Raw genomic sequence first — 25,809 nt, forward strand, 5'->3', positions numbered from 1 at the left:
TAACTGGAGGAATTTTCTGGTCTACACATCACCAAAGGCCATCCACTAGCAACATGAGTCACCACAACTCAATATTGAATGGCAGTCTGACCAAGAGCAGCATGAGTTCAAATATGGCCACGTAAATGCTCTCAGCATTTTTGAGGCACAACCAAAAAGAGAGGTTTCCCAGGCACAAGCCTAGGGATTCACCTAAACATAGGGACACCAACTAAGTAGTAAGAGTTGATGGAAGATGCAAGAGTCTTGATTTCCCCTACATCCCCATATCCTGGTTCTGCCCTCGGCATGAACTCTTATGTCAATAGACAACTCAGAATCAGGTTTAATATCACTGGCATATGTTGTGAAATTTGGTGCTTTGCAGCAGCAGTACATTGCAATACATAATTATAGAATATATATGTATTTTTTTAGTGTGCCATACTCTGCCAGAGCCTCAGCAACCACTTTTTCAAGTGGTTGTCTTCGAGGAAAGAATCTGTGAGTGGTCCCCCACGTCCTTCTCACAGCGCAGCTTTTTTTTTTTTACGAGGCCGAGCTGCGAGCTCAACACTCAACCTGCCCTGGATGGAAAGTGTGCCTGGGAGCGGCCCAACTGGATTCGAACTCGGGAACCTTCGCTCCAGAATCCAGCGCTGATGTCACTGCGCCACCAGCCGGCCCATAGAATATATAAAACATAAGAATAAAAGTTAACTGGTATTAACTTAGGTACAATATGGTATGTCGAAATTTAAAATTTAAAAAGACTCATTGTTTATAGAAGTAAATGTAGGTTAGGGAACGTATCCCTAACCATTTTACAATGTTTTTGAAAAACAAAGAATGAAGACAGGTGCAGTATAACAACTGAGAGCAAAAGCCAGAGTTTGCTCTATGTGGATTGACTATTTTTGTTTCTTAACAGCCAAATTCAATAAGAGAATTGTTTTGCTTCAGAAAAACGTTCTCTCATGCAGTGCATTCCCAGTAACTCTACACCCTACACTAATTGTGCCAAGTAATACTAGTCATTTGTTTACTTTGATAGACAGTAATATGGGTATGGAATACTGACTGACTGTCAGGCCAGATGAAATCACTAACAGTTCAAAAGACTATCTTCTGCACTTCCACAGGAAAGATTTGAGGTAGTGTTCATGGGTTCAATGTGCATTCAGAAACCTGGTGGCAGAGGAGAAGAAGCTACTCCTGAATCGTTGAACATGTGTCTTCAGGCTCTTGGACCTCCCCCTTGATGGTAGCAATGAGAAGAGGGCATACCCTGGGTGATGGGGTACTTAATGATGGATTCTGTCTTTTTGAGCTGTCACTCCTTGGAGATGTCCTGGATGCTGGGGAGGCTGGTCATGGAGAAGACTGAGTTTACAACTTTCTGTAGCTCATTTCGATCCTCCATACCAGACAGTGATGCAGCTAGCTAGGATGCTCTCCACAGTACATCTGTAGCAATTTACGAATGTTTTTGGTGACGTACCAAATCTCCACAAACTCCTAATGAAATATAGCTGCCTTTTATGTAACTGTATCAATATGTTGGCACCTAGATACTGCCAGAGATACTGACACCTAGGAACTTGAAATTGCTCACCCTTTCCATTTCTGATCCCTCTACAAGAATTGGTGTGTGTTCCCTCGTCTTACTCTTTCTGGTCCACAATCAATTATTTGGTCTTAATGATGCTGAGTGCAAGGTTGTTACTGCCACACCACTCAATCAGCTAAAAATAGATGGCATTTGAGCTGTGCCTGGCCACATAGTCATGGGCGTAAAGAGAGTACAGCCATGGGCTAAGCATACATCCTTGAGTGCTGGTCATCAGTGAGGTGGATACATAAAGTATAAAAAAGAGGCAGGAATGGATACTATTCCTAGGTGTCGGTAGTGGATAGTGGAAATCTACTAGAAAGTGATGATGGAGAGGTAGTAATGGGGGGGACAAGGAAATAGCAGACAAATTGAAAAGATATTTTACACCATTCTTCACTGTGAAAGATATGAGCAGTATAGAAATTCCAGGTGTCAGGAGTCATGAAGTGTGTGAAATTACCATTACTAGAGGGAAGGTTCTTGGGAAACTGGAAGGTCTGAAGGTAGATAAGTCACCTGGACCAGATGGTCTGAAAGAGGTGGCTGAAGAGAATGTAGATGCATTAGAATGATCTTTCAAGAATCACTAGATTGACTGGATTGAATTTTCCAGAAGACTGGAAAATTGTAAATGTCACTCCACTCTTCAAGAAGGGAGAGAGGCAGAAGGAAGGAAACTATAGGCCAGTTAGTCTGACCTCAGTGTTTGGAAAGATGTTGGAGTCAACTACTAAGGATGAGGTCTCAGGGTATTTGGAGGCACATGATTAAATAGGCCATAATCAGCATGGTTTCCTCAAGGGAAAATCTTGCCTGACAAATCTGTTGGAATTCTTTTGAAGAAATAACAAGCAAGCTAGACAAAGGATGATGTTGTGTACTTGGATTTTCAGAAGGCCTCTGATAAGGTGCCACATATGAAGCTGTTTAACAGGTATTACAGGAAAGACTCTAACGTGGATAAAGCAGTGGCTGATTGGCAGGAGGAAGAGTGGGAACAAAAGGAACCTCTTTTGGTTGGCTGCCGGTGACTAGTGGTGTTCCACAGAGAAGTGTGTTGGGACCAATTCTTTTTAGTAAAATGTCAATGATTTTGATGATGGAATTGATGACTTTGTTGCACAGTTTGCAGATAATACAAAGATAGGTGGAGGGGCGGGTAGTTTTCAGGAAGTAGAGAGGCTGCAGAAGGACTTAGACATATTAGGAGAATGGGCAACGAAGTGGCAGATGGAATACAGTGTTGGGAAGTGCATGGTCATGAATATTGGTTAAAAAAAAGAAAGGGTTGACTATTATCTAAATGGAGAGAAAATACAAAAAAACTGAGGTGCAAAAGGACTTGAGAGTCCTTGTGCAGGATTCCCCAAAGGTTAATTTAACGGTTGAGTTGGTCTGGAAAGCAAATACAATGTAAGCATTCATTTCAAGAGGACTAGAAAATAAAAGCAAGAATGTAATGTTGAGACCTTATAAAGCACTGGTCTCACTGAGGCCTCACTTGGGGTACTGTGAGTAGTTTTAGGCCCCTCATCTTAGAAAAGATGTGCTAAAACTGGAGAGGGTTCAAAGGAGGTTCACGAAAATGATTCCAGAATTGAATGGCTTGCTACATGAACAGCATTTGATGGCTCTGGGCCTGTTTTTACTGGAATTCAGAAGAATGAGGGGTGACCCCATTGAAACCTATTGCCTGGTGAAAGACCTCGACAGAGTGGATGTGGAGAGGATGTTTCCTATGGTGGGAGAGTCTTAGACCAGAGGACACAGCCTCAGAACAGAGGGAAATCCTTTTAGAACCAAGATGAGGAAGAAGTTCTTTAGCTAGAGAGTGGTGAATCTATGGAATTCTTTGCCACAAGCAGCTGTGGAAGCCAAGTCTTTAAGTACGTTTGAGGGAGAGTTTGATAGATTCTTGTTTGGGCAGGACATGAAGGGTGACAGGGAGAAGGTAGGAGATTGGGGCTGAGAGGAAATTGGATCAGCCATGATGAATTGGCAGAGCAGACTCGTTGGGCCAAAATGCCCTAATTCTGCTCCTCTATCTTATGATCTAATGGTCTTAAGCCGATCTTGTAATCAGAAAATGAAAGTTACCTTAGAGGCAGCATCAGTGAAAGGAGAAACATTGAAAATGTTTCTTGAGTTAACGCTTCTAGTCTGAAACCCTTCACCAAAACTAAAAAACTGAAAATAACACGAGGAAATCTGCAGATGCTGGAATTTCAAGCAACACACATAAAAGTTGCTGGTGAATGCAGCAGGCCAGGCAGCATCTCTAGGAAGAGGCACAGTCGACGTTTCAGGCCAAGACCCTTCATGCCCAAATAGAACACTTAGTTCCTCAAGCTTGCATTAGGCCTCATTGTAATAATCATAGACAGATGAACATTTGATCTCCCAGTCTACTTTATCATGGCTTTGTCCTTTACTTGCCTATCGGCACTGCACTTTCCATGCAACTGCAACACTACTTTCTGCATTGTTTTCTTTTTACGGTATTTAACGTTCAGTTTGAGAAACTGGGAACTCAAAGGCACATATAGATATGTTGGAAGAACTGACAAAAGTGCACTGTAAAAATCAAAGAAGTATGACAGTAGATAATCACTGGCAAATATTTACACTAACATTTAATTATTCTTGACAATGATACATAATATTGAGACAAACAAAAGTTTTTATGCAAAGTCATTAAAAGTATTGTACTGTTATTAAAGGCTTATAATTTGAGAAGAAAAGGCTTAAAGATTGGGAGAACTTTAGAAATATAATAGCAAGGAATTAACTACTGCCTAAGCAAGGACCTTGACCCATTGCAGTTTGCCTATCCCCACAACAGTTCTACAGTGGGTGCAATCTCACTTGCTCTCCACTCGGCATTGAATTACCTGGATAATAGCAATATCTACAGCAGGCTTCCGGTTATTGATTACAGCTCATCATTCAGCACTATCATGCCCTCGGAACTAATTCACAAGCACACACCTCTGCAACTGGAACCTTGAATTCCTCATCGGGAGACTATTGTCGGTGTGGATCAGAAATAACATTTCCTCCTCGCTGACAATCAACACTGGCATACCTCAAGCATGTGTGCTTAGACCACTGCTCAGCTCTTTCAAGATGGTGCTATTGAGACACATTATTCTATTAAATATACTTATTCTGGACTATGATCACTGCAATCCACAGCGTGTAATTTACCTTTGGGAGTTGTGCTTTTGAACCATCTGTACAACCTGGTATTTTTACAGTATTCTGAGGGATTCGGCAAACTGGATGCTTGAGAATGCAAGTACTGATGGCTGCTGCAGCCACTGCTGGAACAGACTTCAGGCCAGATCAACGTGGCAGGTTCCAGGCCCAAGAGCAAAAAATTAACCAATGTTTGGTCGATTTAACCTGGTGTTCAGCTCACTAATTCATGAGGCTTGACTGATTTCGGCACTAAACTGGCTCTGCAACCGAAACCAGCAGCCATCAGCACTTGCCTCACCGCTGAACTGGTTTCATGGCTGTGGCCTGCAGCCATTAGGCTTCCATACATAAGAAAAGATATGCTGGTGTTGAAGTATCCAGACGAGGTTTACAACATGACAGGGATGATAGGGTTAATCTCTGAGGAACATCTGATGGCTCTGTGCACCTACTTGCTGGAGTTCAGAAGGATGTCACTGAAACCTGCTGGATATTGAAAAGTCAAAATAGAGTGGATGGGGAGAGAATGTTTCCAGCAGTAGGAGAGACAAGAAGCAGAGTCACAGACTCAGCATAAAATGACTTCTCTTTAGGAAGGACATGAGGAGGAACTTCTTTAACCAAAGAGTGATGAATCTGTGGAATTCACTACTGCAGATGGTTGTCGAGGCTAAATCATAGGGCATATTTGAAGCAAAGTTTGATAGCTTCTTAACTAGTAAAGTTATCAAAGGTTATGGGGAGAGGGTAGGAAAATAAGGTTGAGAGGGAATAATAAATCAACTATTATTGAATGGCAGAGCAGACTTGATAGGCCAAATGGCCTAATTCTGCTCCTACGCTTTATAGTCTCAGTGGTTCATGTTCTGTGTTCTATTTGCTTACATTTTTAATGTTTGCACAATTTTTTCTTTTTTTTCACATTAGGTGATTTGATAGTCTTTGTGAGATTTTTTTCAAGGTTTCTATTGTGTTCTTTGTTTTGTGGCTGCCTGCAAGAATATGAATCTCAAATTTATATATGGTATACATACTTAGATGATAAATGTACTTTGAATCCATGACTATATGGATAGGCACAGCTCAAGCACCATCTATAAAATTTCCAACAACACAACTATTGTTGACAGAATTTTAGATGGTGATGGGGAGCTATAAGGGAGTGAGAAAGATCAGCTAGTTGAGTGGTGTCGCAACAACAACCTTGCACGCAACATCAGCAAGTTTAAGGATTGATTGTGGACTTCAGGAAGGGCAAGTCAAAGGAACACACACCAGTCTGCATAGAGGGTTCACTAGTAGAAAGAGTGAGCAGTTTCAAGCTCTGAGGTGTCAATATTTCTGAATATCTATCCTGAGCTCAACATACTGATGCAATTAGAAAGGAGACACAACAATGGTTATATTTCATTAGGAGTTCTTGGAGACTTGATAAGTCACCAAGGACTCTTACAAGTTTCTACAGAGGTACTGTGGAGAACATCCTAACTGTTTGCATCACTGTTTGGTATCGAAGGGCCACGGTCTGGTATGGATTGGAAAAAGCTGCAGTAAGTTGCAAATTCATCCAGCTCCATCATGGACAGTAGCCTTCCCAGCATTGTGGATATCTTCAAAAGGCTACCTCCATCATTAAGGATCCAGATCACCCAAGACATGGCAAATGAAATACAATGCTGGAATATGCACAGTCATGCAATTTGGTAGTAGAAATAAATGTGCGGACTATTTTCTAAATGGGAGGAAAGTACAGGAATCTGAGATCCAGGGGGACTTGGGAGTCCTTGTGCAGAACCCCTGAAGGTTAACTTTCAGGTTGAGTCAGTGGTGAGGAAGGCAAATGCCATGTTAGCATTCATTTCAAGAGGTCCAGAATACAAGAGCAAGTATGTGATGCTGAGGCTTTATAAGGCACTGGTGAACCCTCACATTGAATATTGTGAACAGTTTTGGGCCCCTCATCTTAGAAAAGATGTGCTGGCATTGGAGAGGGTCCAAAAGAGATTCACAAGGATGATTCCAGGAATGAAAGGGTTATCATACAAGGAACATTTGATGGCTCTGGCTCTGTACTCACTGGAATCAAAAGGACGAGGGGGGATCTCATTGAAACCTTTCGAATGTTGAAAGACCTAAACAGAGTAGATGTGGAAAGGATGTTTCTCATGGTGGAAGAGTCTAGGACCAGAGGGCACAGCCTCAGGATAGAGGGGCGCCCTTTCAACACAAAGATGCGGAGAAATTTCTTTAGCCAAAGGGTGGTGGGTTTATGGAATTTGTTACTACGTGCAGCTGTGGAGGCCAGGTCGTTGGGTGTATTTAAGGCAGAGATTGATAGGGTCTTGATTGGACATGGCACCAAAGGTTACGGGGAGAAGGCCAGGAACTGGGGTTGAGGAGGAGATTTAAAAAAAAGAAGAGGAACTTTACCTGCTGCCTAATGGAGTGACACACAATTTGTGTGCCTGCGCTTAATTCTTCCTTTTCCCCAGTTTAAACTCTGAATTTTTAACTTTTATTTGTCGGCTCTTAGAGGCGAATAGTTGTTATTATGTCACAATCTTTAAGAAGTGGAAAGCAGCTCTCTGAATCCAGCAATGGAAAGGGAAAAACTTCGAAAGAAAAATCAGAGGATATGCCTGTTTGGGCTGAGCGTTTAGAACATGCGTTGATGGCTCTCAACAAGAAAATAGATAACAACATTTCTGAGATGAAGTCGTTTCGACAGAGTTTTCATTTCGTAGAGGAAAGTATTATTTCCTTGAATTCTGAACTTAAAGAGTCGAAGCATCAGATAGCGGATATTTCAGCCCGCTTGGAACAGTCTCAATGCAAGGTTATCGATCTGGAAGCAAGATCTCGTTGGAATAACATTCGAATTGTTGGACTGAAGAAAGGATCTGAGAGTGAGGATTTATTGGACTATTTTGCTAATTTGTTTCAATCTTTGTTTCCTGATATTTTATCTCAGCCTCCCGATATTGAAAGGGAGCACAGAACTCTCACTTTGAAATCTCAAGATCCAAATAAACCAAGGTCAATTTTGGTCAGCTTTCTTCTTTTAAAAGTTAAAGACCAAATCATGAAATATGCAAGGAAACAGAATTTTTAATTCAAGGGTTCTGAGATTCGTTTTTATGAAGATTATCTACGGGAAATTATGGAACAGCGGTTCAAATTCGTTCCAGCTATGAAGATAGCCCATGATTAAGAATTATTCCCATCACTTCACTATCCAGCCCGATTAAAATTATTTCCTACAAGTTTGACTCCAACGTGTTTTTCTGAATCCCAAAGCGGCATTGGACTATGTTAATTCTATTTTGGAGGTGGCCGAGATCTGAATGGCATTAACTCTGCTGAATAAAATGTGCTTCTCATGTGAGATGTGGCAGTCTTGGGGGAAAGCCCCTCTCCCTCACAGTCACATCTGCCAGAAATGCATACGGCTGGGCGATCTGGAAGACCATGTAAGTAATCTGGAGCAGCAGCTGGATGACCTTTGACTCATAAGGGAGAATGAGGCAGTCATAGATGAGCGCTACAGGGAGGTAGTCACACCTAGGCTGTCGGAAGCAGGTTGTTGGGTGACAGTCAGGGTGGGGGGGGGGGGAAGCGAAGGTGAGCAGACAGGTAGTGCAGAGCACCCCTGTAGCCATTCCCCTGAATAATAAGTTTACCGTCCTGGATACTGTTGGAAGGGACGACCGACCAGGTGTGAGCCATGGTGGCAGGGCCTCCGGAACTGAGTCTGACCCGGTGGTGCAGAAGGGTGGGACGGAGAAGAGGAGAGCTGTCGTCATTGGAGACTCTACAGTCAGGGGAACAGACAGGAGATTTTGTGGACATGAGAAGGACACCCTCATGGTTTGTTGCATCCCAGGTGCCAGGGTCCGGGATGTCTCTGACTGGGTGCGTGACATCCTGGTACAAGAGGGAAAGCAGCCAGAAGTCATGATACATGCTGGTACCAACGGCATAGGCAGGAAGAGGGACGAGGTCCTGAAGCGTGAGTTTCCGGAACTAGGCAGAAGGCTGAAGAACAGGACCTCAAGTGTGGCGTTCTCAGGATTGCTGCCAGTGCTACGTGACAGCGATGGTAAGAACTGGAGGAGATGGCAGTTGAATGCGTGGCTGAGGAGTTGGTGCAGGGAGCAGGGTTTTAGATTTTTGGATCATTGGGATCTCTTCTGGGGAAGGTGGGACCTGTACAGATTGGATGGGTTGCACCTGAACCCAAGGGGGAGCAAATTCCTTGCAGGTAGGTTTGCTAGCATGGTTCGGAAGGGTTTAAACTAATTTGCAAGGCGGATGGGACCCGGAGCGATAGAGCAGTGAAAGAAGTGCATGGAGTAAAGCCAGATCTAACATATAGAGAGGCTTTGAGGAAAGAGAAGCAGAATAAACGGTGTAAAGGTAGTAAGGCAGAAGGGCTGAAGTGTGTGTACCTCAATGCAAGAAGCATCAGGAACAAGGGTGATGAACTGAGAGCTTGGATACATACATGGAATTATGATGTAGTGGCCATTACGGGAACTTGGCTGGCACCAGGGCAGGAATGGATTCTCAATATTCCTGGATTTCAGTGCTTTAAAAGGGATGGTGGGGGGGGGGGGAGGGGAGGAGGGGTGGCATTACTGCTCAGGGATACTATTACAGCTACAGCAAGGGTGGGTAATGTAGCAGGATCCTCTTTTGAGTCAGTATGGGTGGAAGTCAGGAACAGGAAGGGAGCAGTTACCCTATTGGAGGTATTCTATAGGCCCCATGGTAGCAGCAGAGATACAGAGGAGCAGATTGGGAGGCAGATTTTGGAAAGGTGCAAAAATAACAGGGCTGTTATCATGGGTGACTTTAACTTCCCTAATATTGATTGGCACTTGATTAGTTCCAAGGGTTTAGATGGGGCAGAGTTTGTTAAGTGTGTCCAGGACGGATTCCTGTCATAGTATGTGGACAGGCCGACTAGGGGGAATGCCATACTAGATCTACTACTAGGTAATGAACCGGGTCAGGTCACAGATTTCTGAGTGGATGAGCATCTGGGGGACAGTGACCACCGCTCTCTGGCCTTTAGTATTATCATGGAAAAGGACAGAATCAGAGGACAGGAAAATTTTTAATTGGGGAAGGGCAAATTATGAGGCTATAAGGCTAGAGCTTGCGGGTGTGAATTGGGATAATGTTTTTGCAGGGAAATGTACTATGAACATGTGGTCGATGTTCAGAGATCTCTTGCAGGATGTAAGGGATAAATTTGTCCTGGTGAGGAAGATAAAGAATGGTAGGGTGAAGGAACCATGGGTGTCAAGTGAGGTGGAAAATCTAGTCAGGTGGAAGAAGGCAGCATACATGAGGTTTAGGAAGCAAGGATCAGATGGGTCTATTGAGGAATATAGGGAAGCAAGAAAGGAGCTTAAGAATGGGCTGAGAAGCATGAGATGGCTTTGGCGAGTAGGGTAAAGGAAAACCCCAAGGCATTCTTCAATTATGTGAAGAACAAAAGGATGACAGTAGTGAAGGTAGGACTGATTAGAGATAAAGGTGGGAAGATGTGCCTGGAGGCTGTGGAAGTGAGCAAGGCCCTCAATGAATACTTCCCTTCGGTATTCACCAATAAGAGGGAACTTGATGATGGTGAGGACAACATGAGTGAGGTTGATGTTCTGGGGCATGTTGATATTAAGGGAGAGGAGATGTTGGAGTTGTTAAAATACGTTAGGACGGATAAGCCCCCGGGGCCTGTCGGAATATTCCCCAGGCTGCTCCATGAGGGGAGAGTAGAGATTGCTGAGCCTCCGGCTAGGATCTTTAAGTCCTCGTTGTCCACGGGAACAGTACCGGAGGATTTGAGGGAGACGAATGTTGTCCCCTTGTTCAGAAAAGATAGTAGGGATAGTCTGGGTAATTATAGACCAGTGAGCCTTACGTCTGTGGTGGGAAAGCTGTTGGAAAAGATTCTTAGAGATAGGATCTATTGGCACTTAGAGAATCATGGTCTGATCAGGGACAGTCAACATGGCTTTGTGAAGGGCAGATTGTGTCTAACAAGCCTGATAGAGTTCTTTGAGAAGGTGACCAGGCTTATAGATGAGGGTAGTGCAGTGGATGTGATCTATATGGATTTTAGTAAGGCATTTGACGAGGTTCCACATGGTAGGCTTTTTCAGAAAGTCAGAAGGCATGGGATCCAGGGAAGTTTGGCCAGGTGGATTCAGAATTGGCTTGCCTGCAGAAGGCAGAGGGTGGTGGTGGAGGGAGTACATTCAGATTGGAGGATTGTGACTAGTGGTGTCCCCCAAGGATCTGTTCTGGGACCTCTAATTTTCGTGATTTTTATTAACGACCTGGATATGGGGGTAGAGGGGTGGGTTGGCAAGTTTGCAGGCGACACAAAGGTTGGTGGTTTTGTAGATAGTGTAGAGGATTGTCGAAGATTGCAGAGGGACATTGATAGGATGCAGACGTGGGATGAGAAGTGACAGATGGAGTTCAACCCGGAGAAGTATGAGGTGGTACACTTTGGAAGGACAAACTCCAAGGCAGAGTACAAAGTAAATGGCAGGCTACTTGATAGTGTGGAGGAGCAGAGGGATCTGGGGGTACATGTCCACAGATCCCTGAAAGTTGCCTCACAGGTAGATAGGGTAGTTAAGAAAGCTTATGGGGTGTTAGCTGTCATAAGTCGAGGGATAGAGTTTAAGAGTCGTGATGTAATGATGCAGCTCTATAAAACTCTGGTTAGGCCACAATTGGAGTACTGTGTCCAGTTCTGGTTGCCTCACTATAGGAAGGATGTGGAAGCATTGGAAAGGGTACAGAGGAGATTTACCAGGATGCTGCCAGGTTTAGAGAGTATGCATTACGATCAGAGATTAAGGGAGCTAGGACTTTACTCTTTGGCGGGAAGGAGGATGAGAGGAGACATGATAGAGGTGTACAAGATAATAAGAGGAATAGATAGAGTGGATAGCCAGTGCCTCTTCCCCAGGGCACCACTGCTCAATACAAGACATGACTTTAAGGTAAGGGGTGGGAAGCTGAAGGGAGATATTAGAAGGTTTTTTACTCAGAGAATGGTTGGTGCGTGGAATGCACTGCCTGAGTCAGTGGTGGAGGCAGATACACTAGTGAAGTTTAAGAGACTACTAGACAGGTATATGGAGGAATTTAAGATGGGGGGGTCATATGGGAGGCAGGGTGGTCGGCACAACATTGTGGGCCGAAGGGCCTGTAATGTGCTGTACGATTCTATGTTCTATAATTTTCTGGAAGAAATCAAGCTTTGAAGATTTCTGACATGTTGAAGATGTCCTTTGATCGATGGACCATTTAAAGAAGATGTGAACTTCTTGATTTGTTTGGTATACTGAGTGATAGTTTTCATAGTTTATAAGGATTTTTTCTTATATATAGATATAGCGAGGAGTGCTTAGTAGACAGATAATTAGTTTCAGTTTTTCTTCTAAAAACAGTTTTTTTTTATTGGGCACGTAAGTCAAGTGGATAATGGCGCCAATTCTTCTTTGTTAGATATTACATAGACATTTTCCTTTTTGTTTAATTTTATTGTTTTGACGTCTTTGGAGATTGCTTTTGCATTCCCCAGTTTATTTTTAATGATTAAGTATAAACATCCTTTTTTCCCCTATGCAGGGCCTTCTTATTTTAGGGCTGTGTCTTTTTTTTTTGTAAGTGGGGGGGGGAATTATGGAAAACTTTTAAAACCACTATTATAAAATGGGCAGCTCGCGAAGTTCTGTTTCTTTTTTCTATTTCTATGGGGACGCATTTTTCTTTTTCTTTACTGGATTTCTGGCTTTTGGGGTGGTGGGAGGATTGGGGTTAGTTTTGAGTTATAGGTTTCATTGTAGGATCAACTTTAGTTTTTTTTGTATTTTTTCCCATTACGGAGTTCCGGAGCATGTGTGTTTTGTATATGGTTATACTTATCACTGCCATTTTTGATTAGCCCGTGTTAGTATGCGTGTATTTATGTGTTAAAAAAATATTTTATGGTAGTTGAACAGATAAACGTTATTAGTTGGAATGTACGTGGCTGGAATCATCTTATTAAACGAAAGAAGATTTTTAAAATTATTAATCGATTCCAACCCGATATAATTTTCGCTCAAGAAACGCATTATCAGAACAGGCGATCAAAATAGATTTTTTTAAAATGTGGAAGGGCCTTCGATATCATGCCACTTGTCAAAATAAAACAAAGGGAGTATCTATTTTTATTAGAGCTAATATTTTATTTATCCAAGAAGACATTGTGTCAGATACCAATGGTAGATTTTTAATTGTCAAAGGAATAATTTGTAATAGAAAAATTGTCCTGGTTAATCTATATGGATCTAATGTAGATGATCCTTCTTTTTTTAAAAATGTATTTGGTTTATTGCCAGATTTAAATGAATATATGTTGTTAATGTGTGGTGATTTTTTTTAATCGATTTCTGGTAGAAATTTGGAGACAATGACAAAGATTACTCTTTGTATTCACATGTTCACAAAAAATATTCGACAATCAATTATTTTATAGCTGATTTCTAATTTTTGTCCAAAGTCCAGAAGTGTGAATATGATGCTATATTTGTTTCGGATCACACGCCTTTAAGTTTAGCTTTTGAATTGAATGATGTCAGTATTGTAAACTTGCCTTGGCGTTTTCCAGAAAATTTATTACAAAGTTTGGACTTTGTCAAATTTATTGAAATCTCAGATAAAAGATTTTTTTCATTTTAACAATATAGGAGATGTGTCGAAATTGATTATATGGGATACATTTAAAGCATATTTGCACAATCAGATAATCTCCTATTTAGCTAATCTTAAGAAACAGACCAAAATAGAGTTAGATAAGATATCAAAACAAATCAAAGACTTGGATAATATTTATGCAATCTCTCCTAACATTGATTTATTTAAACAAAGGGTCGAACTCCAATCACAATATAATTTACTATTAACTTATCCTATTAAAAGAAATTTGCTTAAATTGAAAAGTCAATTTTATGTGTTTGGAGATAAAAACAATAGGCTATTAGCATCTCAATTAAAAGCAGCTAGAGCCAAAAGACAAATATTAAAAATTCATAAGGAAGACGGTAGTTTAGCTTGTAATTATGAAGACATTTATAAATTTTTTCAAGACTTTTACATTGAACTTTATAAATTTCAGTTTCCAGCTGATCCTTCTAAAATGAATGCCTTTTTACAAAAGATTGATTTTCCTAGAATTTCTGTGGAAGATCAACAAACTCTTGATACTCCTATTACTGAAAAAGAAAATCAGAAAGCTATTCTTTCAATGCAATCTGGTAAAGCTCCTGGATTGGATGGTTATTCTGTACGATTTTATAAAAAAATTTGAGAAATTGCTTTCTCCGTATATGTTGGAAACGCTTAAAGATTCTTTTTTGATAGGAGAGTTACCTCCCACATTTTAAGAAGCTTCTATTTCTTTAATTCTTAAGAAAGATGAAGACCCTATTGACTGTGCTTCATATAGATCTATTTCATTATTAAATATGGATGCTAAAGTTCTTTCAAAAATAATGACTAATTGACTGGAGAATATTCTAGCTAAAACTATCTCTCAGGACCAAACAGGTTTTGTAAGGGCGATTATTCTTTTTCTAATACTCGGAGACTGGTAAATGTTGTGTACTCATCCCTTTCTAAGACTCCCCAATGTGTTGTTTCTCTTGATGCTGAAAAGGCATTTGATAGAGTTGAATGGAAATACTTACTTAACGTTTTACAGAAATTCATCTTTGGTATTAATTTTAATAAGTGGATTAGAATGATATATAAAAGCCCTATTGCTACTGTTATTACTAATAATTGCAGATCTCCTTTTTTTCGACTTTCGCGGAGTACAAGACAAGGATGTCCGTTAAGTCCCTTGTTATTTAATTTGGTATTGGAACCCTTGGCTATTGTACTTCGTGAAGCTAAAGATATCCATGGAATTTCCATAAATGGGTATTCATAAGATCTCCCTTTATGCTGATAATCTCTTAGTTTATGCTTCGAATCCTGAAGAATCCATTCCTAGCTAATTGAAATTATTAAATAAATTTGGAAAGTTTTTGGGATATAAACTAAATCTTCATAAAAGTGAATTATTTCATCTAAATTATTCTGCTTCTATATATGATGACATTCTTTTTAAAGTTACAGACTCTTTTAAATATTTAGGTATTATTATCACTAAAAATCACAGAGACCTTTATAGAGCTAATTTGGTTCCTTTAGTGGATTTTATGAAGCAATTATTTTGTAGATGGAATCCACTTACACTTTCGTTAGCCGGCCGAATTCATGCAGTTAAAATGATGATTTTACCAAAATTTTTATATGTATTTCAAAATATTCCTATCTTTTTAACTAAGAAGTTTATTGATCTGGTTGATTCTATTATTTCATCTTTTGTTTACAATAATAAAAGATCAAGAATTAGAAAATATCATTTATAAAAATTAAGAAAGGATGGAGGTCTTGGTCTGCCTAATTTAAGAATGTACTATTGGGCTGTTAATATACGTTATATGTGTTCCTGGTTATACTGGGCTGATAAAAATGAACGACCACCTTGGGCTGATTTTCAATTGAAAGCTGTGAAACAGTTTTACTTAACCTCATTATTAGGAGCTTCTTTACCTGTACAAATGGCCAAAATTTCTGATCTAAATTTATATCCTATGATTAAGCAGTCACTACGAATTTGGTACCAGTTTTGCAATTTTTTTAATCTCAAAAAAATTAACCCTCTTAGTTTAATTTATCGAAATTATTTATTTAAACCTTCACTTAGTGATCCTACCTTTCTTCTTTAGAGGAATAAAGGAGTCTATTCCTTCATGGATCTGTTCCAAGAAGGTCGATTGATGTCCTTTGAGAAATTAGTAACTAAATACTCTCTCTCATACTCACATTTCCTGCAATATCTTCAGGTCTGACATTTCTTACAAGAATATTTAAGTAATTTTCCATATATACCGGATTCTGACCTGTTAGACATTATTTTAAAAATGAATACCTTAGTGAAAGGTTTTATTGGGAAAATTTGTAATTTACTGTTACAACAGTACAATTACCCTTCATTTAAGATTAAGCAAGATTGGGAAAGAGAGCTTAACATGACCTTGATAACAGAGGATTGGTTGCGAATTTTGAAGTTGGTTAACTCTTCTTCGATTTGTGCCAGTCATTCTTTAATTCAATTTAAAATTGTACATCGTTACTATTTGACAAAGGAGATACTGTCTAAAATGTTTCCTAATGTTGATAGTCAGTGTGATAGATGTAAAACCGAGACAGCTACATTGACACATATGTTTTGGTCGTGTTCTGTATTGGAATTTTGGAAATCTATTTTCTCTACAATTTCTAAAGCTTTAAAATTAATCTACAACCTAATAAATTGACAGTTTTGTTTGGTATAATCCCTCAATATATTCATGGTATTTCTATATCAGAACAACATGTAATTGCATTCGTTAGATTATTGGCCAGAAGGGCTATTTTATTGAAATGGAAAGATGCGTCTGCTCCCAATTTGATACAACGGTTTTCTCAGGTGATGTTATGTCTTAGTTTGGAGAAAATCAGGAGTCGAATTTTGATCCTCCATTTGACTTTGAGAAAAGGTGGGGTTCATTTGCCCGCTACTATCATCTGATTTGAGTTAATTAAGATGGTTTCCGTCTGATTCTTGCTTAAATGGATTTGAGTTGGCGATTGATGTTTTTCTTTTATGGAAGCTTGTATGGCGTATAGCTCCGGGGTTGTGCTCCCAATGGCTTTTTTTCCCCGTTTTTTTTGTTAGCAGGGTTTTTGTTTTAGTTAGTAGGGGTTCTTATTTTCCTTCTTTTTTTCCCCTAAAAATTTCTTAACACTTTATTTTTTCTTATTATTACTGATTTATTGTTTAGCTTTGTCAATCAGTTATTTGGTAATTTAATTCCTCATTGTACATATTGACATGTTGACTTGATTACCTTAATGTATTTTTTATTGATTTTCAATAATAATAAAAAAGATTTTAAAAACGAAAATGAGAAAAAAACAAGGATCAGCCATGATTGAATGGCGGAGCAGACTCGATGGGCCAGATAGCCTAATTCTGCTCCTTTGTCTTATGGTCTTCTGTACAGGCCTTCTTCTCACTGCTATTGCACCCATGCACTTTACCTCAGTATTCTTTTCCTCTTAAACTACTTATTTAATTTTATATACATTTCTGATTGTAATTTAGTTTTATGTGTTAGAATGTACGCTGTCCCAAAACAATATATTTCACAACAAGTCTGTTATATTAAACCTGATTCTGTGTCAAAATGATGCAACTGCATTGATAGTGATTGGAATGGTATGGTTTTTCAAAAAGATTTTTGAAAGGTCCCAACACTTTACAACATTAAAAGCAATTCAAGAAAGGTGGGAGAGAGAAAGCAGGAGTCTATCTGCCAATGAGTCCAAATAGCTATTATTTGAAAAATATTGAACTTTGTTATCGAGGGAGGAGTAGTGGATTCTACACAAGTCAAAATATGATGCAGAGTCATTATTGTTTTAACAAAGGAAAATTGAATTTTATCAGATGTTTGAAATTCCTTGAGTTTCAAACAGTATGGATCAATGGTTGTAATGTTTTACAATTTCCAGAAAGTATTCAAAATGGTGCAGTAGTAAAGGTCTCAAACGTGATACACTAGAAAATATGAACTATTTCTGTATCTCTGCAGACATTACAGCATTTGGCTGTTTGAGAAAAGTTTTGAAGATATGGATCTCAAACCTAACACAAAACTGTTGGTCTAAGAACATAAGAAATAGGAGCAGGAGCAGTACACCTGGCTCATCAAGCCTGCTCTGCCATATAATAAGAGCATGGGTAATCTGGTCATAATCTCAGCTCCACCTGTCAGCTTTTCCCCCATACTGTAATTCTTCTGCTATGCAAAACAGACAGCAGTTATCTTTGTCCTCCTGTTCAAAAGCTTATCATGGATTACCTTCAGCAGGCACCTAGATGCATAGAAATATTACTCTTTGCAAAGTCCTCTAAATCCTTGCCAGCATAAGCAAATCAACCCAGGCCAACATCCCAGCTACAAGGCTCTAATCATGTTCTGCCAACCTTGGTGGGCAGGTTACATTGTTTGCATTGCTGACAGACTCTTGAAATAGCTTCCACTGCAAATTCCATCAGAGCAAGATTTCCAGGTCAAATGAAACATCTCAAAGATGTTCTCAACGCCTCTTTGAAAATTTGCTATTTACTTATTTTATTTAGTGATACAGCAGAGAGTAGGCACCTTCCATCCCTTCAAGCCATGCCACCTCAGCAACCCCACAACCTCAATTAACCCTAACCTAATCTCAGGACAATTTATAATGACCAATTAACCTACCCAGTACGTGTTTGGACTGTAGAAGGAAACCAAAGCACCTGGGAAACTGGAAAACCCACACATTCTACATGGAGAATACACAGAGACTCCTTACGAAATGGTGCCAGAATTGTATTCCAGAACACCCCGAGCTGTAATGGCATCACGTTGACTGCTATCCATGGCACCTAAACTCTGCAACTTTGGAAATCCTCCTGTAAATCCATTACCAAAATTCCTCTTTAAAAATCCTTCTTAAATTTTTCTTCTGCAATTATTTTTTCAGTCTTCTTTTTCCCCCATTTCATCCATCAACCACCTTTAGAATTACCAAAATATTTCTTAATTATAAGAATACAGCTTAATATACAATCAGTGATTCAGTATCAGAAAAGAATTTGGCACCTTTGGTACCAATCAAGATGTATTACGCCTTTGAGATTGAAGTACAGTAAAACAGTACTGATATAAATATCTGAGTAACATAGAAAACTTACCGAAAACCTCATCTGGGTCAGCTGATTTCATGGTTAGAGATTCATTTACTCCTATGATTAAAAATAGATATATTACAGCATATGCACTGTAGTGTTCCAATTATTCAAAGTTCTCTCCATCAACAATTGCTAGTTACTTCTACCTTTTAACATAGTATATTGAAACCAGAGCTGAAATGATATCTGCTGGGCCTGCATCTATGTCTGTAAAATGCTTATATACATAATTCTGTGCAACATAATGCCAAATCTCTCGACCATATGATATAAACATCAGCTAAAGAATTCAGTTTCTGATTTAAGGTGAGGAATGCTGCCCTGGATATGGAAAGATCATTTCAATGACAATGGCATTAAGCACTAGTAAAATGACTGAAGGCATATCTCCAAGGAAGGAAGATATTTCTGGCTGTTAGAGATCAATCACCTAGGCCCAGGACATCACTACAGAAACTCCTCAGAGTAAAGGCCTGGGTTAATCATCTTAAAGTGCTTCATCAATAATCTTTCCCCCCATCATGACAAAAGTGAGGAAATTTACTCAATACCATATAGTACTCAGGCCATTTCTAGATTTTCAATTAAGTGCAACAAAACAAAAGTGCAGCAACTACATTCAGGTTTGGCTGGCAAATGGTAAGTAACATTCACACCAGAGTGTCAGGCAAGTATCATATTGATAAAGGCCTAACCGCCTCTTTCTGACATTTAGAAGCACCATCAGTATTGAATCCTTCAATGCAACATTTTTGGTGCTGGGCCAGGAAGGTGGGAACAGGTAATCATACACCTGGTCCAGTCACATAAACAGCATACAGTCAAACAGTGGATATTTTTAAAGACCTCAATTTCCTAAAAACAGAACTGAGAAAAGTAATTAAATGTTCTGCACTCATCTGAATGAATGTAACTCCAATGTAACTTATGAAACTGAACAAACTAGCTCACTTTTTTTCTACTCAGTCTGTTAGGTCAAACACTCAGTTCACTTCCATTTTTTCAGTTGACATGGTAGAAACCTGCATGGCAGAAACCTGCATGGCCTACAAAGAGCGAAACATACAGTAACCACTTTATTAGGGACAACTGTACACCTGCTCATTAATTCAAATAATGAACCACCTAAGCATATGGCAGCAACTTAGTTCATAACAGTATGAAGAAATGGTCAAGAGGTTCAGTTGTTGTTCAGACCAACCATCAGAATGGGAAAGAAATGTGATCCAACTGATTTTGACCTTGGAATAATTGTTGGTGACAGACAGGATGGTTTGAGCATCTCAGAAACTGCTGATCTCCTAATATTTTCATGCACAACAGACATTAGTTTATACATAATGGTTCATAAAAACAAAAAACATACAGTGAGTGGCAGTTCTGTGGGTGAAAACACCTTGTTAATGAGAGAGGCTACAGGAGAATGGCCAGACTGGTTCAGGCTGACAGGAAGGCAACAATAACTCAAATCACTACATGTTGTAACAGTGATGTGCAGAAGAGCATCTCTGTATGCACAATATGTTAAACTTTGAAGTGGATGGCCCACAGCAGCCGAAGACCACATTGGATTCTTCACCTGTACCTAATAAAGTGGCCGTTGAGTGTACTCCACTGTTGTAAAAGCACTTTTTTTTCCATCAGTTTTGTTTTCTAACAAAAATTCTCAATTTGAATTGTTTTCAAATAGATATTATTTTCATGCCTGACCATCATAGGAAATATTCCAGTTAGGTTTACCTAATCAGGCTAAGAGGGTTTAAAATGTTTAAGAATGCTTTACTTGTGTAAGATTTTATCCCCTCCATACCTGAAATTGAATTGTTGTGGTGATATGTCTGCATCCTTGTCAAGCTATCAATTGCTTTAGTTGGGGTTTCTTTCAACGTATCCACTGGTGTTCTTCTGTCTTGCTCCTCTCCAAAGATATTATTATTGTTGTTCACTTGCGTCCCATTGGGTCTTGTCAACTTTTGAAGCTCAACGTTCAGTTCTGCAATCTAGAAAATGGTGTTTTTTTAATCTGTTGTGAAATACAACATACTATAAACAAATTAGTTCAATTAGTTCAAGCCATTAAAAAAGGAAGTACGAGTCCATAATAAAAATTATCCCTTTGTTTGATATTAGATAACCTGTTTTGAAGGAAATTAGCAAACTGTTATAAATGGCAAATCATATTTTCCTTAATCTGTAATTGTACATGTACAGTAGCATGCAAAAGTTTGGGCACCCTGGTCAAAATTTCTGTTACTGTGAATAGCTAAGCGAGTAAAAGATAACCTGATTTCCAAAAGGCATAAAGTTAAAGATGACACATTTCTTTAATATTTTAAGCAACATTACTTTTTTATTTCCATCTTTTACAGTTTCAAAATAACAAAAAAGGAAAAGGGCCCAAAGCAAAAGTTTGGGCACCCTGAATGGTCAGTACTCAGTAGCACCCCCTCTGGCAAGTATCACAGCTTGTAAACACTTTTTGTAGCCAGCTAAGAGTCTTTCAATTCTTGTTTGGGGAATTTTCGCCCATTCTTCCTTGCAAAAGGCTTCTAGTTCCGTGGGATTCTTGGGTCATCTTGCACGCGCTGCTCTTCTGAGGTCTATCCACAGATTTTCGATGATGTTTAGGTCGGGGGAATGTGAAGACCACGGCAAAACCTTCAGCTTGCGCCTCTTGAGGGAGTCCATTGTGGATTTTGAGGTGTGTTTAGGATCATTATCCTGTTGTGGAAGCCATCCTCTTTTCATCCTCAGCTTTTTTACAGATGGTGTGATGTTTACTTCCAGAATTTGCCGGTATTTAATTGAATTCATTCTTCCCTCTACCAGTGAAATGTTCCTCACGCCACTGGCTGCAATACAAGCCCAAAGCATGATCGATCCACCCCCATGCTTAACAGTTGGAGAGGTGTTCTTTTCATGAAATTCTGCACCCTTTTTTCTCCTAATGTACCTTTGCTAATTATAGCCAAAAAGTTCTATTTTAACTTCATCAGTCCACAAGACTTGTTTCCAAAATGCATCAGGCTTGTTTAGATGTTCCTTTGCAAACTTCTGATGCTGAATTTTGTGGTGAGGACGCAGGAAAGGTTTTCTTCTGATGGCTCTTCCATGAAGGTCATATTTGTGCAGGTGTCGCTGCACAGTAGAACAGTGCACCCCACTCCAGAGTCTGCTAAATCTTTCTGAAGGTGTTTTGCAGTCAAATGGGGGTTTTGATTTGCCTTTCTAGCAATCCTATGAACAGTTCTCTTGGAAAGTTTTCTTGGTCTTCCAGATCTCAACTTGACCTCCACCGTTCCTGTTAACTGCCATTTCTTAATTACATTACGAACTGAGGAAAAGGCTACCTGAAAACGCTTTGCTATCTTCTTATAGCCTTCTCTTGCTTTGCGGGCATCATTTATTTTAATTTTCAGAGTGCCAGGCAGCTGCTTAGAGGAGCCCATGGCTGCTGATTGTTGGGACAAGGTTTGAGGAGTCAGGATATTTATAAAGCTTTGAAATTTGCATCACCTGGCCTTTCCTAACGATGACAGTGAACAAGCCATAGCCCTAACAAGCTAATTAAGGTCTGAGACCTTGGTAAAAGTTATCTGAGAACTCAAATCTCTTGAGGTGCCCAAACTTTTGCATGGTGCTCCATTCTTTTTTTTCACTCTAAAATTGTACAAAAGAAAAATAATACACTAAACTTGCTTAACATGTTGAAAAGAATGTTTCATCTTTAACTTCATGACTTTTGGAGATCAGTTCATCTTCTACTCACTTAACTATTCACAGTAACAGAAATTTTGACCGGGGGGGGGGGGCCCAAACTTTTGCATGCCACTGTATATGCTATCACTGGCCCTTTTGTCAATTAATGGTTAAAAGTTTACAAAAGGATTTGGCAAGTAACAAGATCAAGAGTAGTTATGAAATAATATGGTTCAGGATAACCTATTTTCTCTCTTAGAATCATAGGCTCAATGCTTTCCTGAGGTTTGCTTAATTTAAATGGAGAGTCAAATTTAGAATTATGGACTTCTTCCTTCCATCGGCAGCTGTGGATGGAGATATCTTCAAGGTTGCTTAGTGGTATTACCAGAGTGAAAAAAAAACAGGGCTATATTGTTGGGAAGATTAAAACAAAACATCACAAGATATAATAAACAAATTAGGCTGAAGTGAATTACTCTTCCTTCTGTTGATCCATTTATGATACTGAGAAAGCACTCATCAACTGGATCACACTATGTTTGTTACTTCAGGGTGCCAAGAAGCTCAAGCTTGGAGAGATATATTAAAATTAAAACCCAGCTAAAAATTTTAGCCACAAGTCTCAATTAAATATTTATATTTGAGACAAGTTTCTCAATAGCTAGTTAATCAACCGCTCTTTAACTGGTAACCAATAAAACTCAGTTTACTGGATACAGATTTCAATTTTCCAATTTGTAAACCACATCTTTAATCACACAACTATCTAGGGAGGCCAAAATTGCCTCCCAAACTCTTACAGTTTAGGGAAAGGCCATCTGCCCTATAATTGCACAATTTCAGATGGGGTAACCCAACCAAATTTACTACTACTTCAGCCTATTCCCCCAACAATTTTTCTTTTTTTAAGTATGTTTTGAATTCAGTTATGAGCACCATTTAAAATTCTTCATTCCAGAAGCTAACAGCCCAGATTTTCCAGGACCAAACATCCCATCTGGAATGCTCACCCTCCTGCACTCAGCTGGGCTGGATGCAGAAGGTCAATCCTGCTAGCTCTCCACATTGCATTTAAATGAGATCTGAGTGGCCATTTTACCTTGGGTGTAGAGACCTCACACTTCGAGATGCTTTGACAGAATACAACATAGGGGTGGAGCTTCACTTTCTAAAATTGATTTTTGACATTCAGAAACATATAAGTATAAAATTTTCTACAAATAAAAGTAAAAATATTCAAAGCATAAACTGATCATGTGAACATTAACGTGATATTACTTTTACTATGCCTTTCAGCAGGTTAAGAATCTCTATCAAATAGAGCGGAAGAGTGGTTTCTAACCCTATGCCAGGTCTTAGTTGGCAATAGACCTGAATAGTGATTCCCCACTGTAATTTTGCAGGGGAATCCCAGAAAGACTCATGTTAAAATAGAGGAATGTTAGTGGTTCCTACTGAAAACAAATCATCTTCATAGTTGTGTTAAACCTATGTCTTTTGGTTACTGACCTATAAGTCAGCAGCAAAATCCCACAAAAATTTGAACACTATTATGTCCACTAATCTTTTCTCTTCGATAAATCTAATTACTACATAACTGCTAAGTGTCCTCTACAATCTCCTAAAAGTACTAATATCCTCCTAGATCCTTGAACAACAGAAGCTGATTTTTATTTGTTTTCATATTTAGTAACTATTGCCCATTTATATTACATAAAAATGTGAGAAGGATAAATAACAAGTGAAATCAGCATTCACTAACCAGAAAGTATAAACATATAAAATTAGGAATAAGAGCAAACCATTCCGCCCTTCAAGCCTGCTCTGACATTCAACATGATCATGGCTGATCAGCCAAGTTCCACAGCAAGAAATTAGAGTCATAGTTCCTCAGACAGCGAAACCAGAAGTGCACACTTTACTCAAGGTGTTGTTTCACTAAAGCCCTGTACAAGTTACCCATTCTTATACTGAAATCCTTTCACTGTGAAGGCCAACATACCTTTGGCCTTCTTAAACACTTGCTGCCCCTAAATGCTTTCTTTCATTGAATGGTGTACAAGGATAGTCAGGTGTTGTTCATTCCCCGTTCTCAACTTAATGCCATTCACATGATAAATTGCCTTGCTTTTCATTCCATCAAAATAAATAGCCTCACATTTATACCATTAGAGTGGATCTGTCAAATATTTGAGCTAACTTATCAAAATCATGCTGGAGCTTTTCTCCATCCTCTCAACTGTTGTTTCCCACAGTTTTAAGATATCTGCAAACTTGGATATATTACATTTGATGCCCTCATCAAAATCATTAATAAATGTTACTTTTATACATAAACTTAATATTATATATCAATCCAATATTATACCTTTAGAAACACACAAACAGCCACTTATTTGGGACGATTCTTAAAGAACATATTCCCTTTATTTATTTGAGAAATTGTCATTTAACAGTGTCAGGAGATGGTTGCTGAACAGATTTCTAATTAGCATCAGTCATGTACACTTATTTGGCTGTTAGATACTACACCGTACTTAGAGTGAACAGTTTTTAAATAGCATTATTTGTGTTTGTGTTCAAAAAGAAGTGATCTTCGTCACTGACAGTTGACCAAAAAAAGGCAGTAAGATAATTCAGAACAATTTTGCTTACCGCATTTCAAGCATTCAGGCTTGGCAATGTCAGAAACCGCTGGGAGTGAAAATGAAACAATTGCACTACTTCAGCAAGTTAGGAACTACAAAGAATTTGAAGGTATTGACAATCATCTTGAATGTTACAATAAAAATGAAGATTTGGAGGAGGCAATTGTCAAAAGCACTGTATGAAGGAAGTCCACTTTTTGCATTAAGTGTCTGCACTGATTTTGTTCATTTACAGTCAAAAAACCAGGCAGTGTACACTGGATGAATTTTGTCAATAAATATTAAGAACTTATACAGCTTTTATGGTACTGTAGTAGTATTGGTAGTGTTCTAATTTGTTCGTATTTCATTTAAATACACAAATTTTGCCCAGTTAAACGGTAATTTGTCCTTTTTTTTATATACTTTTTTGAAACTATTTCCATGAAACTTGCTAATTGAGGTAGCAGCTTAATTGGGCCAAAATGTACTGGTCTTGATGTGCCTCAATTAACCAGAATCCTATATATTCATACCTTAATTACATTCTCTTTTAAAATACATACATGGAAAAGAAAGAGTTTAGTTAAATGATTTGGATCAAGTAATTGGTTAATTTAAATGTTGTGCAATGATGTCCTATCCAGATTATTGACAGAAATAGTGATAAAGTATCCAGTGCTTTCCCGGTGTATGTGACAAATAAACTCTACTTGGGCTACCAGCCAGGTATATGTATCGATTATAATCGACATTTCGGTGACAAACTCTGCCATCTTCTTCAG

General features: G+C 39.0%; 1 protein-coding gene across 3 annotated transcripts in view; it reads right to left on the bottom strand.

The window, feature by feature from the left end:
• Positions 1–25,809, bottom strand: part of ppp1r9a (protein phosphatase 1, regulatory subunit 9A) — a 234,110-nt gene that overhangs the window by 76,777 nt on the left and 131,524 nt on the right. For all 3 annotated transcript variants that reach the window (XM_072253423.1, XM_072253421.1, XM_072253422.1), the window contains exons 10-11: positions 20,506–20,695; positions 18,699–18,749 (exon numbers count right to left, since the gene is read on the bottom strand). In XM_072253423.1, the coding sequence (XP_072109524.1) occupies positions 18,699–18,749; positions 20,506–20,695 (241 nt within the window). The remainder of the gene's footprint in view (positions 1–18,698; positions 18,750–20,505; positions 20,696–25,809) is intronic.

Source organism: Mobula birostris, chromosome 3 (genome assembly GCF_030028105.1).
Source record: "Mobula birostris isolate sMobBir1 chromosome 3, sMobBir1.hap1, whole genome shotgun sequence".
Classification (NCBI taxonomy): domain Eukaryota; kingdom Metazoa; phylum Chordata; class Chondrichthyes; order Myliobatiformes; family Myliobatidae; genus Mobula; species Mobula birostris.